At 35.7% G+C, this 13,228-nt stretch overlaps 1 protein-coding gene across 1 annotated transcript in view; it reads left to right on the forward strand.

The window, feature by feature from the left end:
• The window catches only part of COL21A1 (collagen type XXI alpha 1 chain), a 67,650-nt gene that overhangs the window by 46,184 nt on the left and 8,238 nt on the right, over positions 1–13,228 (forward strand). The window contains exons 18-24 of the mRNA XM_088162260.1: positions 2,320–2,364; positions 2,710–2,763; positions 6,252–6,305; positions 7,610–7,663; positions 8,146–8,217; positions 11,439–11,474; positions 12,137–12,181. Coding sequence (XP_088018386.1) covers positions 2,320–2,364; positions 2,710–2,763; positions 6,252–6,305; positions 7,610–7,663; positions 8,146–8,217; positions 11,439–11,474; positions 12,137–12,181 — 360 coding nt within the window. The remainder of the gene's footprint in view (positions 1–2,319; positions 2,365–2,709; positions 2,764–6,251; positions 6,306–7,609; positions 7,664–8,145; positions 8,218–11,438; positions 11,475–12,136; positions 12,182–13,228) is intronic.

The following is a 13,228-nucleotide window of genomic DNA, read 5'->3' on the forward strand; positions in this document are numbered from 1 at the left end:
AATGGATGCTCAGATTCTAAGGATTTGTATTGTAAATGAAATCTCTATTTGGGAACAAGACACCTTTGCAAAGCTTGATTTGGCTTTTGACTTAGAAATTAGGTAAGAAACTGTTGATATCTAAACTACCTTTTAGATATCAACATGCACTGTCTTCTGAGTAAGTGCAAATAATTCTAATTGGCATAACCAGAGATTATCCATGTAAATGGAAGTAATAGATTAGGATCGATAATTACAAGGCAACCAATTCTAATTTTTAAGATATTCTGGAGCTGATCCTACAGAAATTAGTCTTTGTAATTACTTAACCATGGAAGCTACACAGAAAAATAACTCATGGGAAATACTCATTCTTTATAACTAAATTAGCCACTTCATTCTCTTTTTGTGCCAACCTACATGTGGAGAGTAATGAAAATCTCCACCCCATGTACTCTGGAAATCACTCACATCAGAATATATCAGAATATATCATAAGTGATATATTCATTCTTAGCTGAGCGAATGTCAATGAACCATAAGAGAATTCTAAGGGTCTAGACCAGCTCTCACTGACTTAAGAGCCTAAGTTCCACGTACCTCAGTAGTGCAGAATCAGTCAGAATGGGGAAAAAAAGGGGGGGAAGAAGGGAAATATGACTTAGTTTTACAATTCTTGTTCTTTGAGTTGCATCTTTCTTTGTCACTGATATAAAATTAATTTTCATGAACCAGCAATTTATTTTAACCAAGAAAGATCAAAACAGCTCAGCAGGACATTGTGTTTCTTCTTCTAGGCATGCTTATATCATGGTAAATCATTTGTTGTGTTGAATAAGTGTGTGGAACTGTTTTGCCCTCCAAATTGCATAGAAATCTAACTGGAAATCTCTGGTACATTCAGGACAAGAAGGTTGCTGCCTAGTGGGATATTTTTCAGCATACATTAAATTCTGGTTTATATTACAGGTACAAACACTCATAATTTGGTTTTATATTTTACAGCTCCTGAAATAACTACATTATTAATGTTATGATTATGCTAAATTATATTGAGAACTCATAGATTGGTCTGGAAATTCCTAAATGTGGTGAAAAGCATGCCCTGTTTTTCATCTCTGTATTTGTACAAAAGATCTAAGAAGGTTTTAGACAAAAGTTAAGAAGAGTTACGTAACATAAAGTGAGTGGCAGTCTCTGTATGAGGCATTATTTTCAAGTTCTTTTTATTGCACTATTTGATCTCTTCCTTTAATGATAAATACATTGGATTTTCGATGGCCTGTAAAATGCTCAGGATGTAATTGTTAACTCATATGCCGTTGACCAATGAACTGTTTCTACTTGGTGGGGTCATTATTTACTAAAAGCATGTGTAAACTGCAAAACAATGGAACTATCTTTTGCACGGATGTAATCCATATGGGAACTGTTAGGTTATGGTTGTTATTCACGTTATTTTTTCCCATAGAATACGTTTGTTTCAGTGGTGTTTGGAGCAGTCTTGTCTTCATGCAACATGTTATTTTCAATATTAGATTAAAATGTAAAGTCTGTTAGCCAAATTCTTGCTGTAGCTGAGTTATGGTACAAGTAAGAACATTGTCTGTCTAACAAATTTAAATAGTTTTTACTTGAGAGGAAAAATAGACTAACTGAATGTAGACATGTAGACTTCTGCATTAAGCATATACGGAGTTCTGTTTTAACCTGAATCATGTTCGATTAAATGATCACTGTTAGAAAAAGGTGAGATATGCTGTGGGGCTGAATGAGCAATGAGGAGGAGGAAATGGCAGAGATCTTCGAGTATTTATCAAGGTGGAAGCTAGTATACATCGAGTGAAACTGTATCCATCTCTTTAGAGTCACTGTATTTTAGGGAATATGATCTGTCATGCTGATGGTCCCATTGACCAGGGCTTCTGCTTTAACTTGTTTGGGAAATTTTATGGATAATGTAAAGTGTTTTCTTTCCATGTGTCATTCAGGGTTTTGGGGCAAGCAAGAGCATGTGAGCCTGTTGAGCAGTAGACATAGACTCCTGCAAAGAAAGCAGTGGGGAACAGTTCAACATTTGAGTTTCACTGTATCCCTAGAGTAGTCTGCATGTTTCCAGCTGAAGATTTTTCTTATATGTGTTTTTGGTGTTTTGAGGGATTTTGTTAGTCTTAAGGTTTTTTGTTGTTGGTTTTTATTTCATTTTTGTAGTTTTGTTTTGTTTTGTTTTGCTTGTCCCTGCCCATGTTTTGAACCCAAATCATTTAGGCAAATGCTAAAAGATTTATGGTGAAATTATTCCATGTATTTAAAAGGTTTTATTTTTTTCCATCTCAGGGAATTCCTGGAATTCCTGGAAATCAAGGAGCAAAAGGACAAAAGGTACTATTAGTTATTCAAAACACAGTTAAAACCTATACTATATATACCTATTCCAAACTAAGAGTTCAGGCTTGGAGAAGAGTTTTCATGGTGGGGATTTATGACATCAAATCATGCTGCAAAAGAATGGAGACAATTCATGTCGTGTTTAAAAAATCTCTTTTTAGGTTTTATTTCAACTATTCCAGAAGGAATGAAGAGTTTAAAATGAACCATGCTAATTTCATAATGCATTGAGAAACAATTTTAACTAACTAAATCTGCATAGTTAAAGAAGATGCATAAAAAATTGTTAAGTATACATGCATTAGTCACAGAATTTTTCTCTTTATTTAAAAAATACAGGGTGAAATTGGACCACCAGGTCAACCTGGAGCAAAAGGGTCACCAGGAGATACTGTAAGTTTCAAAATTGTGTTATTATGAACAAATAATTGTGGTGTTGTCATTCTCTGTTTGTCATAAACAAACATGCAATGGCAAATGCATGAGCAAAATACCATTTGCAGGTTGGAAAGACAAGGCTATGGCAAATGTAACTTTTTAGCTTAGTGACATATTTGCAGTGCGGAAATTCTGGCTGAAAGCTAGGAAATGTCTTTTACTGTTATCCTTGCCATTACTTTAAGCTTCTGAATATTTTGAAAAAATACTTCCTCTTCCTCTTCCTCTTCCTCTTCCTCTTCCTCTTCCTCTTCCTCTTCCTCTTCCTCTTCCTCTTCCTCTTCCTCTTCCTCTTCCTCTTCCTCTTCCTCTTCCTCTTCCTCTTCCTCTTCCTCTTCCTCTTCCTCTTCCTCTTCCCTCTCCTCTCCGTTCATTAATAAAATATATAATCAGTTACAACTGATGGAGTTTTTGTTGGAGACACTGAAATTAGTTTAAGATTTTAAAAATTCTGGACTACTCTGTCATCCGGTAAATTTAGAATTTCCTACACAGTATACACTTACCCCCTATCCAAACAGCATCTCTTCCTTTCCTGACTATCACAGGCACTATCACTACATTACAGCTGTCAGAAAGCCTTTTTTTGCATAAGGAGAGTACACTGGTTAATTTTCTTTTCATGAACTTAGAGGACTTTTCCAGCTACCTCCTAAAGATCTCTGGGAAAAAATAGATTTCCTTGAAAACCAGTTATTGCAGTTGTCCAGATCAAATTTGGATAAAACACTGCCTGAACTTGAAGTTCACATGTCCTGAATTTGAAGTTCAAATGTCCCTACTCTTAGTTAACACATGAACATTTGTTCTCTCACCTGTGCCTCCTAACTATTTTTATTGCCTGTTACTGGGTTTTTTTCTCCATTTCTTTCTGAGCAAAGTTAAACAAAATGCCATAGGGAAGGCTATATCATCAACACCAATAAAGTCTTGTGGGATTGCAGAGTGCTCATATTTATTTAACTCACGTACCATATTTTCTTCAAATTTTATTCAGATAAATAACATCTGGTTCATGATACACTTGAAAAAAAATTATTCCGCTTTCCTGTCAATTTATTTAATGTATTTTTTGTCACTTGATAAATTAAATAGGAGATTGATGCATGGAATATCTGAATATGTTATATGGTGTTAGGGAATTTAAACCAGAAAAGATAGTGGGATTTTCCTTGTATTAGTCACACTGAAAATGTTTGTTCCAGAAAACACAGATGGAAAGCTTGTGGATGGTCTGTTAATAGCTTGGGAAAATTTTTCAGTAACAAGTTCTTCTTCAGTAATGACTATCCCTATTGCATTGCCAACACCAGCAATTTATTAATCTACCTGACATATAATGTCAGCTCTGGAAAATAGGACAATATAATATAATGCTACATATTATGTCCCTGAATTGTTCTGTATTTTTGTTCAAGACATTCTCATCTAATTTTTTATAGTTTTCAGATTATGTTCACAAGTTTTTCCTATACTGCATCTGAAAGTTTCTTTCTTGCAGTGTACTGATTTCATTTAGTAGTCTCTGTGTAATTTTTTAAACAAAACAAGTTAAATATGGCTTTGTAATGAAAGTGCAAGAAAGGAAACCAGGAAAAATGGATTTTATTTCTCCTTTTCCTGATGTATTTTTATTTCCTTTTCCAAGATGTATTCTTGACCTTTAATGATACTAAATGTATTTTCTCATTTGCGTTTTCTGGTGTGTGCATGCAGGTCAGTTGGATATATACACATGGATGATTTAATTAAAAAGGGAAAAAATATAAGCTCTTCTGTACATACAGTGTTTGTGCTTTGTATGAGATAAAATGAATGAGGGATATTTTTGGTGAGCATATGCCACTTCTGTAATCCAAAGTCTGATGTAGGTTTCCCTAGAAATGATCTAGTGAGGTGGTAAGAGTCTCTATGGCCTAAAGAATAGTTTATTGTATTTATTGATGGAAAGTATTGGTGGTCTGTATTTATGTATGATAAAGCAGGCAAGAAACATGAATTAATATGTGGTTAATTTGTAGTAATCTTTGGTTAATGGTAAAGCGCAGGTGGAATACCAGAAAACTGATAAAATTCTGAAAACCATGGCTACAGAAAATTACTTCTTGTTTTGGGTATTCTGAATTTTCTCTTCTATTGCAGAAACAATAGTTTTAGCAAATAAAGTTTAATTTTTTTTTGCAAAGCTGAGTTGCTATCTGTGTGAGAAATTATATCTGGTTTTGATTACATGTGACTTTTGAAAGAAGTCTGAGATAATGTCATGGGAGTGAATTGTTCCTAACATTTATTTCTGAATTGAAGGTGATTGTTTTTATCTATATGAAAGCGAAGATTAAGTAACAGTTATATATTAAATAGCAGTGAATTTTGAAAATATTATCAGTTGGAATAATTGATAAAATGTAACCTCTGACAAGTTAGATTTCCAGGCCTTATTTAATTGTTTGACTTTCTGTATCATTATGCTTTTGTTTTATGCTGCTTCTTAAGCATACTCTTATAGCAGATTGTATTTCACAGTATTTAAGCAAGTCGAAATAAAACAATAATAATGTTTTTATTGATGCATGTTCTAGACTAAAAGTGAAGTGGGATGAAGTGGTGAAAAAGACAGTTGTTAACACCAGATGTGGAAAATACGATTAATGGGAATTCCTTCCTGGAAAGTATGATTTCAAAGCAGGATTTCTTTTCTAATGTGTAGTTGAGAATAGCTTTAAACAGAAATAAAGGAAGTCAGCCCTTTGATGATTTAATACTCTTTAGCTCTTATTTTATGTAGGGAACATGCAACTAAACATGCCTTTATGAACATAATTCCATTCAAAGAGTCCAAGAGATTGTTTTGGCTTTGTACATGTGCTGAAGTGTCATGATCTGAAATGGCAGAAGCTATTGGGTTTTTGAATTAGTAATTTAACTCTGAAGATTTTACAGAAGATGCAAAGATGTGGCCCCGAAAATTAACTGCTCCTGATAAATCTTCATAAATTTGCACAAGGAATCAAGTCATGGCAACCTTTGAGGGACACAGGTCAGAAAGGAGAAAGAGAATTGTGAAATGCCAAAATACTTTTGCTGGTTTTGGAAACGTTAAACAGAAACCAAGAAACTTGTGTCACTTTCAATTATAACTAAGGATGCATTACAGACTGGGTCTTAAGTTGCAGAATTTTTTCCCTCAGGAATATTCCATGACAGCACTGTTCTTTTCTCATGTTTTTTTTTTCATTGCACAGTGGCCCTTCATTAGACCATAGAAGGTCTAAATAATCCACTGTACTATATCAAAACTATAGCCTATATATATAAGATACAAGACATTGTATCTCCTGTTTATTTCACTTAAGATATAGAATAATGATGCTACTAATACAATAGCGAGCTCATTATTCCTGTTTTAGTAGAGAAATGTCTCTGTCTTTTTCATAAATAAATAGGGATTGATGGGACCAGAAGGTTCACTTGGTCTACCTGGAGCTCCTGGGCCTAAGGTAAGTGTTTGAGTCAATTTGCTTGTGACTTTGATAAACGACTGCTTTGTATGCAAATTTGATGTGGACAATGCCAGGATTTTGCACCTCATTTTTTGGTGAATTTTGAATTGAATATTGGTGAGCAGCTGTATGATTTCCCCTGTGTTACCTTCTACAATAGTTCAGTCTCAAGAGAGGTTAATATAACTCAGTAAATGGCGCCTGTCATCCCGTGGGATTTTAACAATTGCAGAAATGGTCATGAGACTGTTTCAGCTTTACAGTCCTGGAAAATGTTCTGCAATGCTGGAAACCAGATAATTCTCAGTATACATCTCAACTTTCCAATGTTATATTTATTTATATTTTAATTGTGTTAAATGTTATGTGCTGTTTCTTCCACCCAAGGAGCCAAACTTATTTCAGATGCAACTTTATTGATTGCACTACAGCTACAGGCAGAACTAATTTTCCCAATGTTCTCAAAAGCTAAAATAAATACTACAAATCCAGATTGGCTAGTGTAACCTTTTAATTTAATCCAAAATTGCTTTAAATTGTAAGTAAGCATTGAATTGTATGTCCTAGAGAATATTTAAGAATCTAGAATCCATTCCCCAAATGTTGCATTTACATTTAGATCTCTTTCCCTCCATACATTTTTTTACATCCAAAAGTCATATGCATTTATTTATAAATGTGTACTGACAGTAGCATTTTCTTAAGTGTCAATGCTTTCTATGGTCAAGAAGATTGAATACCTATGATGCAACTAAAAATTAATTCACTTTATTTTTATCTGTGAAAAATGATTTTATTTTATATATTTATCTCGCTTAGAATATAAGCTGTTTCTTAGAGAATCAGTCTTAATAAGCTCATTCTTACAGAAGTCCATCATGAAGTAGTCAATAAATCTTAGTTGTAATGCAAATCCTGATGTTGAATATATGTCTAATTCCATAGGCTGCAATAAAAGCTGAAACATAAATATTTTGACTTAGACAATTAAATAAGATAATGGAAATGTGAAGTCAGTACATACAAACTTGGTGTGACTGTGGGAGGCAAGTGAGGCAGGTGGAGATGGGACAGGTGCACAGAAGCTGACAGATCAGGTTTTGCCATCATATCTCATCTTTCCTGAGAGAAAGTTAAACCTTCAGTCTGCCTGTAATGGAGAAAAACTTTAGCCTTTCAATCACTACCTGTGCCTGTTATTAAGAGTCATTTTCTCAGCAGTGTCTGTTTATGTTTGCTAGTCATACCACATGTGACAAAACATAATAATGTATCAGCCACACTCCTGCATTGTTATATAGGGTGATAAAGGCGAACCAGGAATACAAGGGAAACCAGGATCATCAGGAGCCAAGGTAAATATGATTCTGGAAATGTTCTAGTTAAAGAAGGGATTCATTTACTTTTTCATGATTTACAATTTTCCATTATTTCCCCTGGTTATAAGGCAGTTTGTTTCACAGTAAAACAGTAGTTAACATCACATTGCACCAAAATCCATTTGATGACTTATTCTTACTGATTTTTTACTAGATTTTAGGCTATGAAAATCAGATGTTCATTAAGTTCTAACCTGCAAACATTGTCATTGCTTGAGGTAGTATTTTTTGTGTAATATTGAAACATGTACTGTATTAAAAGACAATAAAAATAGATACTGGATATCTATTCTATCTATATTCACCATCCCTTCAAAAATCCTTCAGATATTTCAATCATCTTCAGTTATAAAATTTTAAAATATCATAGCCAAAGCATATCATGTGGCCTTGAGAAACATGCAATGTGTGTTTTTACACACAGCACATCACTGATACACAGCTATTGTATTACTCAGGGAGATCTAGGAGTACCAGGGGCTCCAGGTGAACCAGGCTACCCAGGCATTCCTGGTACCCAGGGATTAAAGGTAAGTGTTTTTTTTCAATTTTACATTAATTCCATATTTTTTTGGAAGTTCTTTTCTTATGAATTATCATTATTTAACAAAATCCTTTCTCTAAATGCATAATTATTAGATAACAGTTGGACACATTTAAAGCAATAATGTTTCCATCCTGAAAATTTTCTTCTGAAGGATAAAGCCCTTGATGTGAAGGCATTTGTGGCTAGTTGACCTTGGATGAATGCCAGGTGCCCATGAAGCTGCTCTATCACACCCTGTTAAGCAGGACTGAGAAAAATCAAGAAAATAAGATGGGAGAAAGCTAATGGGTCAAGTTAAAGGTAGTTTAAAGAAGTAGAAGGAAAGGCCATGTGTGGAAGCAAAGGAAAGCAAAGTATTTATTCTCTGCTTCCTGTCAGCATGTGTTGTCCCACCAATTCCCAGGAAGCAGGACTCAGTACACATACACAAACGTCAAAATAATGAAACTTCCTCTCCTTTCCCTTGCTTTTAGCTTTTTTTGCAGAGCAGACATCATATGGTATGGAATATCCTTTTCAGTTTAGGTCATCTGTCCTGGCTGTGTCATAGAACCATGAAAAGGGTTGTGCGGAAAGGGACCTGAAGGATCATCTAGTTCCAGCCCCCACGTTGTGGGCAGGGACACTTCCTTCCATTAGACAAGGCGCCTCCAAGCCCCATCCAACCTAGTCTTGAGCCCTCAGCAGGAGGAGGTATCCCCACCTTCTCTGAGCAGCATGTGTCATGTCATGGGTGCCTCACCACCCTTTAAATAAAGTTTTTCTTCTTAATCAACCTAGTTTTCAATTTGAAGCCATTCTCTCTTGTCCTGTCATTACAGATCCTTCTGAAAAGTACCTCTCGAGCTCCCTTCTAAGCCCCTTTTAGGTACTGGAAGGCTGCTCTAAGGTCTCCCCAGAGCCTTCTCTTCTCTGGACTGAACAACCCCAGCTGTCTGAGTCTCTCTTCATGAGAGAGATGCTCCAGCTGGCTAATCATCTTCATGGCTCTCTGCTGGACTTGATCCAGCAGATCCATCTCCTTCTTATGTTGGTGGCCCTGGAGCTGGGCACATGTGGAGTCTCAGGAGAGTGGAGAGGGAGAATCACATCCCTTGCCCTGCTGGCCACACTGCTTTTGATGCAGCCCAAGATGCAGCTGGCTTTCTGGGTTGGAAGTGCACATTGCCAGGTCATGTTAAGTTTCTCATCTATCAACATGCACAAGTCCTTCTCTGCAGGGCTGCTCTCAATCCCTTCTCCACCTAGCCTGAATTTGTGTCTCCAGCTGAGATCTTGCCTGCCCTAGCTTACAGGAAGAGGGGGGGATTTGGAGAGACAGCCTTGATGTTGCAGGGAGCTCTGCTCAGCAATACCCAAAGCACTGGTGTGTTATCAACACCTTTCTAGCCACTGTTGCAAAGCACAGCACTGTGAGGGCTGCTGTGGAGAAAATTAACTCCGTCTCAGCCAGACCCAATATGGCATTAAAGAAATAGAATTAAATCAGGCATTTCACTTTCATAGGAAGAGAAAGACTGAAGGGTAAAGAGATAGTAAGATAGAAAGGTGGTGTTATAATTAAAGCTTTATGAAAACCCCATGCAGAAGTGTTCCAACAGAGTTCATCTTCTGCTCCAGAGAGCACACGTTTCTTGTATGTCCAATGTCATATATTCCAGCCTCATATACATGTACTCATATCCTAGGGTACTTCACATGTCAGTAGACACATATATGGATATGCCTTACATTGGCTAGAGCATGGAGTCAGTGTCATAACAACAGTTTAATTAGTTTCATTATCACTATATATTCAATATCTAGGGCTTATATAAGGCACATGTACTAAGACAATAATATTTTATGAAAGATGATTTTGTTAAAATTCATGAAACTTCTCTAAATTTTAAATGGAAGAAGTCGTTGAATGGGTCATTTACTTTATATGAAGATGCAAATTAGCTGGAGTTACAAGTCCAATGACAAACTGGAATTATTCAGGAAGAAAAGCACAGTTTGGGTGTCTGACAGTAAAAGTGAAGCCTTTCAGCTATAGATGATTTTAAAACTTGAAACAAGTGAATATTTTACATTCAAGTACAATACAGCAAAATACTACAGCTGGCATAAATATCTTCTTATGTTCTGGGATTTTCAATCAGGAAAATATTTCCCATGGCAAAAATCTCCACTACTGTTTAACATTTAACTAAACATTCTTTTATTTTTCACTGCCCCCCCAAGAAAAAAAAACAAAACAACCAAATACACAAAGTTATGGCTCTTACAAGAGAAGTGACAAAACAGACCCAAAAATCTCCATTCTAATTATTTTATTTATTAAATGCAGTTCTGCCCACTCTCTACAGATCTGTCATTTGTTTCCTGAGCTACTATGTTCATGGTTCAGCATTTTGATTTATGTCTATTTAAACATAGGATGTCAGAGTTAGAGTAAGAGCCATCTCCCATAACTTCAAGTTTCCTTTTCAATTAATGAAGAAAGCTAGGCACATTTTCAGAGTACATATTTTATACCTCTGTTGTTATTTGGAATGAATAATTTTCATGCACAGCCTGTTTCTCTCCAATGTCAATTAAATAGTTTTCAGAGAAGTTGATAAAACTACATACCTGACTTCTAAGTACTGTTTGCACCCTCACTATTATTTACTTCAAACATTTTGAGGCAAAACAAGTGGGTAGAAATGAAGCTTAGTCCTTAAATATTTTGATTTAATTTAAATATATAGGATTTTGTGGTGAAAAATACGTTTTTTTGGTTTTTTTTGCATAACTTCTGCATGCTGTGGTGCAATCAGCTAAAATTTAACCCATGAGAAACATTGCCTCCCTTCCTTTCTACATCCCCTCCACTCCCATGCACTGAGTAGATAAAATCTTGCTGGATTTGCCACCTCATTATGTTGTATTTTTTATTTTTTTAATTGGTATGTGAATATCCACTTTCTTTTTTAGTTTTTTACTTGTTATATGAGTATCCACTTTCTTTTTGATAATTGTTTTAATGACAAAGTCCTTTCTTAGTATAGCTTTCTGGACTTTCTTTTGTGTATATGGGGAAAAAGTGATTTGTTTTCTTTCAGTACAAGAAAAAGCTAGATATTTCTCTTGTAATTATTGTGTTAAATTAAGGCACAGACTACATGTTTTAGAGGTGACTCATGTTTAAATTGAGACCTTTCTTCTAATGTTTTACAGGGGGAGAAAGGAAACCAAGGTGACACTGGTATCCAGGTATATCAACTTTGTTTTTAATTAAATCATCTGGCCTTGCTGTTTATACCAGTATTAGGTATTAATTCATACAGGGTTTTTTTAAGATTGAACTCCACAGAAGGTTAACTTGAATAGCAGCAATAACTCTCCTTCAAGGAAATCTGCCCAGTATGGCCAGCATGAGTTTTCAGCTGCATTTCTGGGGGCCTGAGCAGAGCTGTGTGCTCCTAGCAATGGTGCAGGCACAGTGCTGCAGGCTGTGCTGCTGCCCCAGATGCCTGGACATCACCCAGGGCTGTTGCAGGATGTGCTGTGTCCCTGCCTGCAGGGCACTGCAGGATCACAAAAACAGTCAAACTAACTCCACCTGGCCTCTGCCTACCGGCTATTAGCATGTGGGATTTTCCTCCTTGTTATCTAAAATCATGGAAATACCTACAAGAAAAAGAAGAATATCCTATCATTATTTGGATCCTGGATTGGTTTCTCAGTGTTCAGGGTAGAAATTTTATTCTGCACAGTTTCTGCTCTGATCTCTTTGAAGAGTAACTTTTCAGATTGATTTGTCCTGGTTTAGAATGAGGTTGTAGTATTTAGCTTCTTCTTGTTATTTTTTTTGATAGTTTAATTACATGTACCAGATAAATCTATATTTTATAAAATGTGCTTATTTTCTGAAGGGACTGAAAGGAGAAAAAGGAAGACAAGGAAATCCAGGCTTACAGGTACTGTTAAAAGAGTGATTCTACTTCATGGGAGCCATAGTGATCCTGGTTTAAGGCTATGATACATATTTGTTTCTTAACACTTCTTTCATCAACACTTATAGGTCTCTGCATCAGGTGAATTATATTTATGTACAACATGATAACATGCTTATATAAATTACCTGTTAAACACTTAGAATTTTAAAAATAACAAATATAGGCACATACAGAGAAGATGGAGCAACACTTCTCTCAGCTGTGCACGCTTGAAGGAGGAGAGGAAGTGCACAAGTTGGAACACATGAATTTGATATACAGAAAAAACATTTTGCTTTGAGGGTGGTCAAACTGGAGCAGGCTGCTCATAGATATTGTGGCAAAACCTGTCTGAACAGCATGTTGAGTTGATCAAGCTGCATCTGTTCTGCAAAGGAAGTTGAATCCAAGGAGGTCACTTCCAACCTACATGTTTCTGTGTTCTGTGATATTTTATCTTGAGAAACAGACCATAAGTGCATATCTTTTATTGTAGTAAAGCCCTAATTATAGAATATTTTTATAAAACAGTTATAAGTAATATAAAATGCAGATAACAGAAAAAAGTGGCTTTTGTGTACAGGTTGTAGTAGTGATACTTGAGATGTTAAGATTTTGCATGTTCCATGCTACACTTTCATATAATTCATTACCTCCTAGACTATACTGGGAGTCATTATTGACATCTTCTGTGCTCATAAATTACAGATGTTTCCTGTTTCAGCTGTAAATAAGTGAGATCCAGTTGTTTCTCTTTAGGCCAATGCATTCTGATTGTGTCATAGTTGGCAATCTTGTTATTCTGCAGAAAATAGCTGTTAGTATTTATAAATACTTGTTAACTGCATAATCTATGTCGTGTCTAAACAGAGAAGTATTTTTTAGAGGTACATATCTAAAAGTAGACTTGGAAGGAAGCCAGAGTTGCTTTTTTTCAGAATTACAGCATTGATACAGCTGCCCGTCTAGCTAGATGGACCCGATTCCCAGGGATTCTGGGCAGGAGGTCTAGACTGCGTCTTAGCTAAC

The sequence above is a fragment of the Sturnus vulgaris genome, chromosome 3 (assembly GCF_052056855.1).
Source record: "Sturnus vulgaris isolate bStuVul1 chromosome 3, bStuVul1.hap1, whole genome shotgun sequence".
Lineage (NCBI taxonomy): Eukaryota > Metazoa > Chordata > Aves > Passeriformes > Sturnidae > Sturnus > Sturnus vulgaris.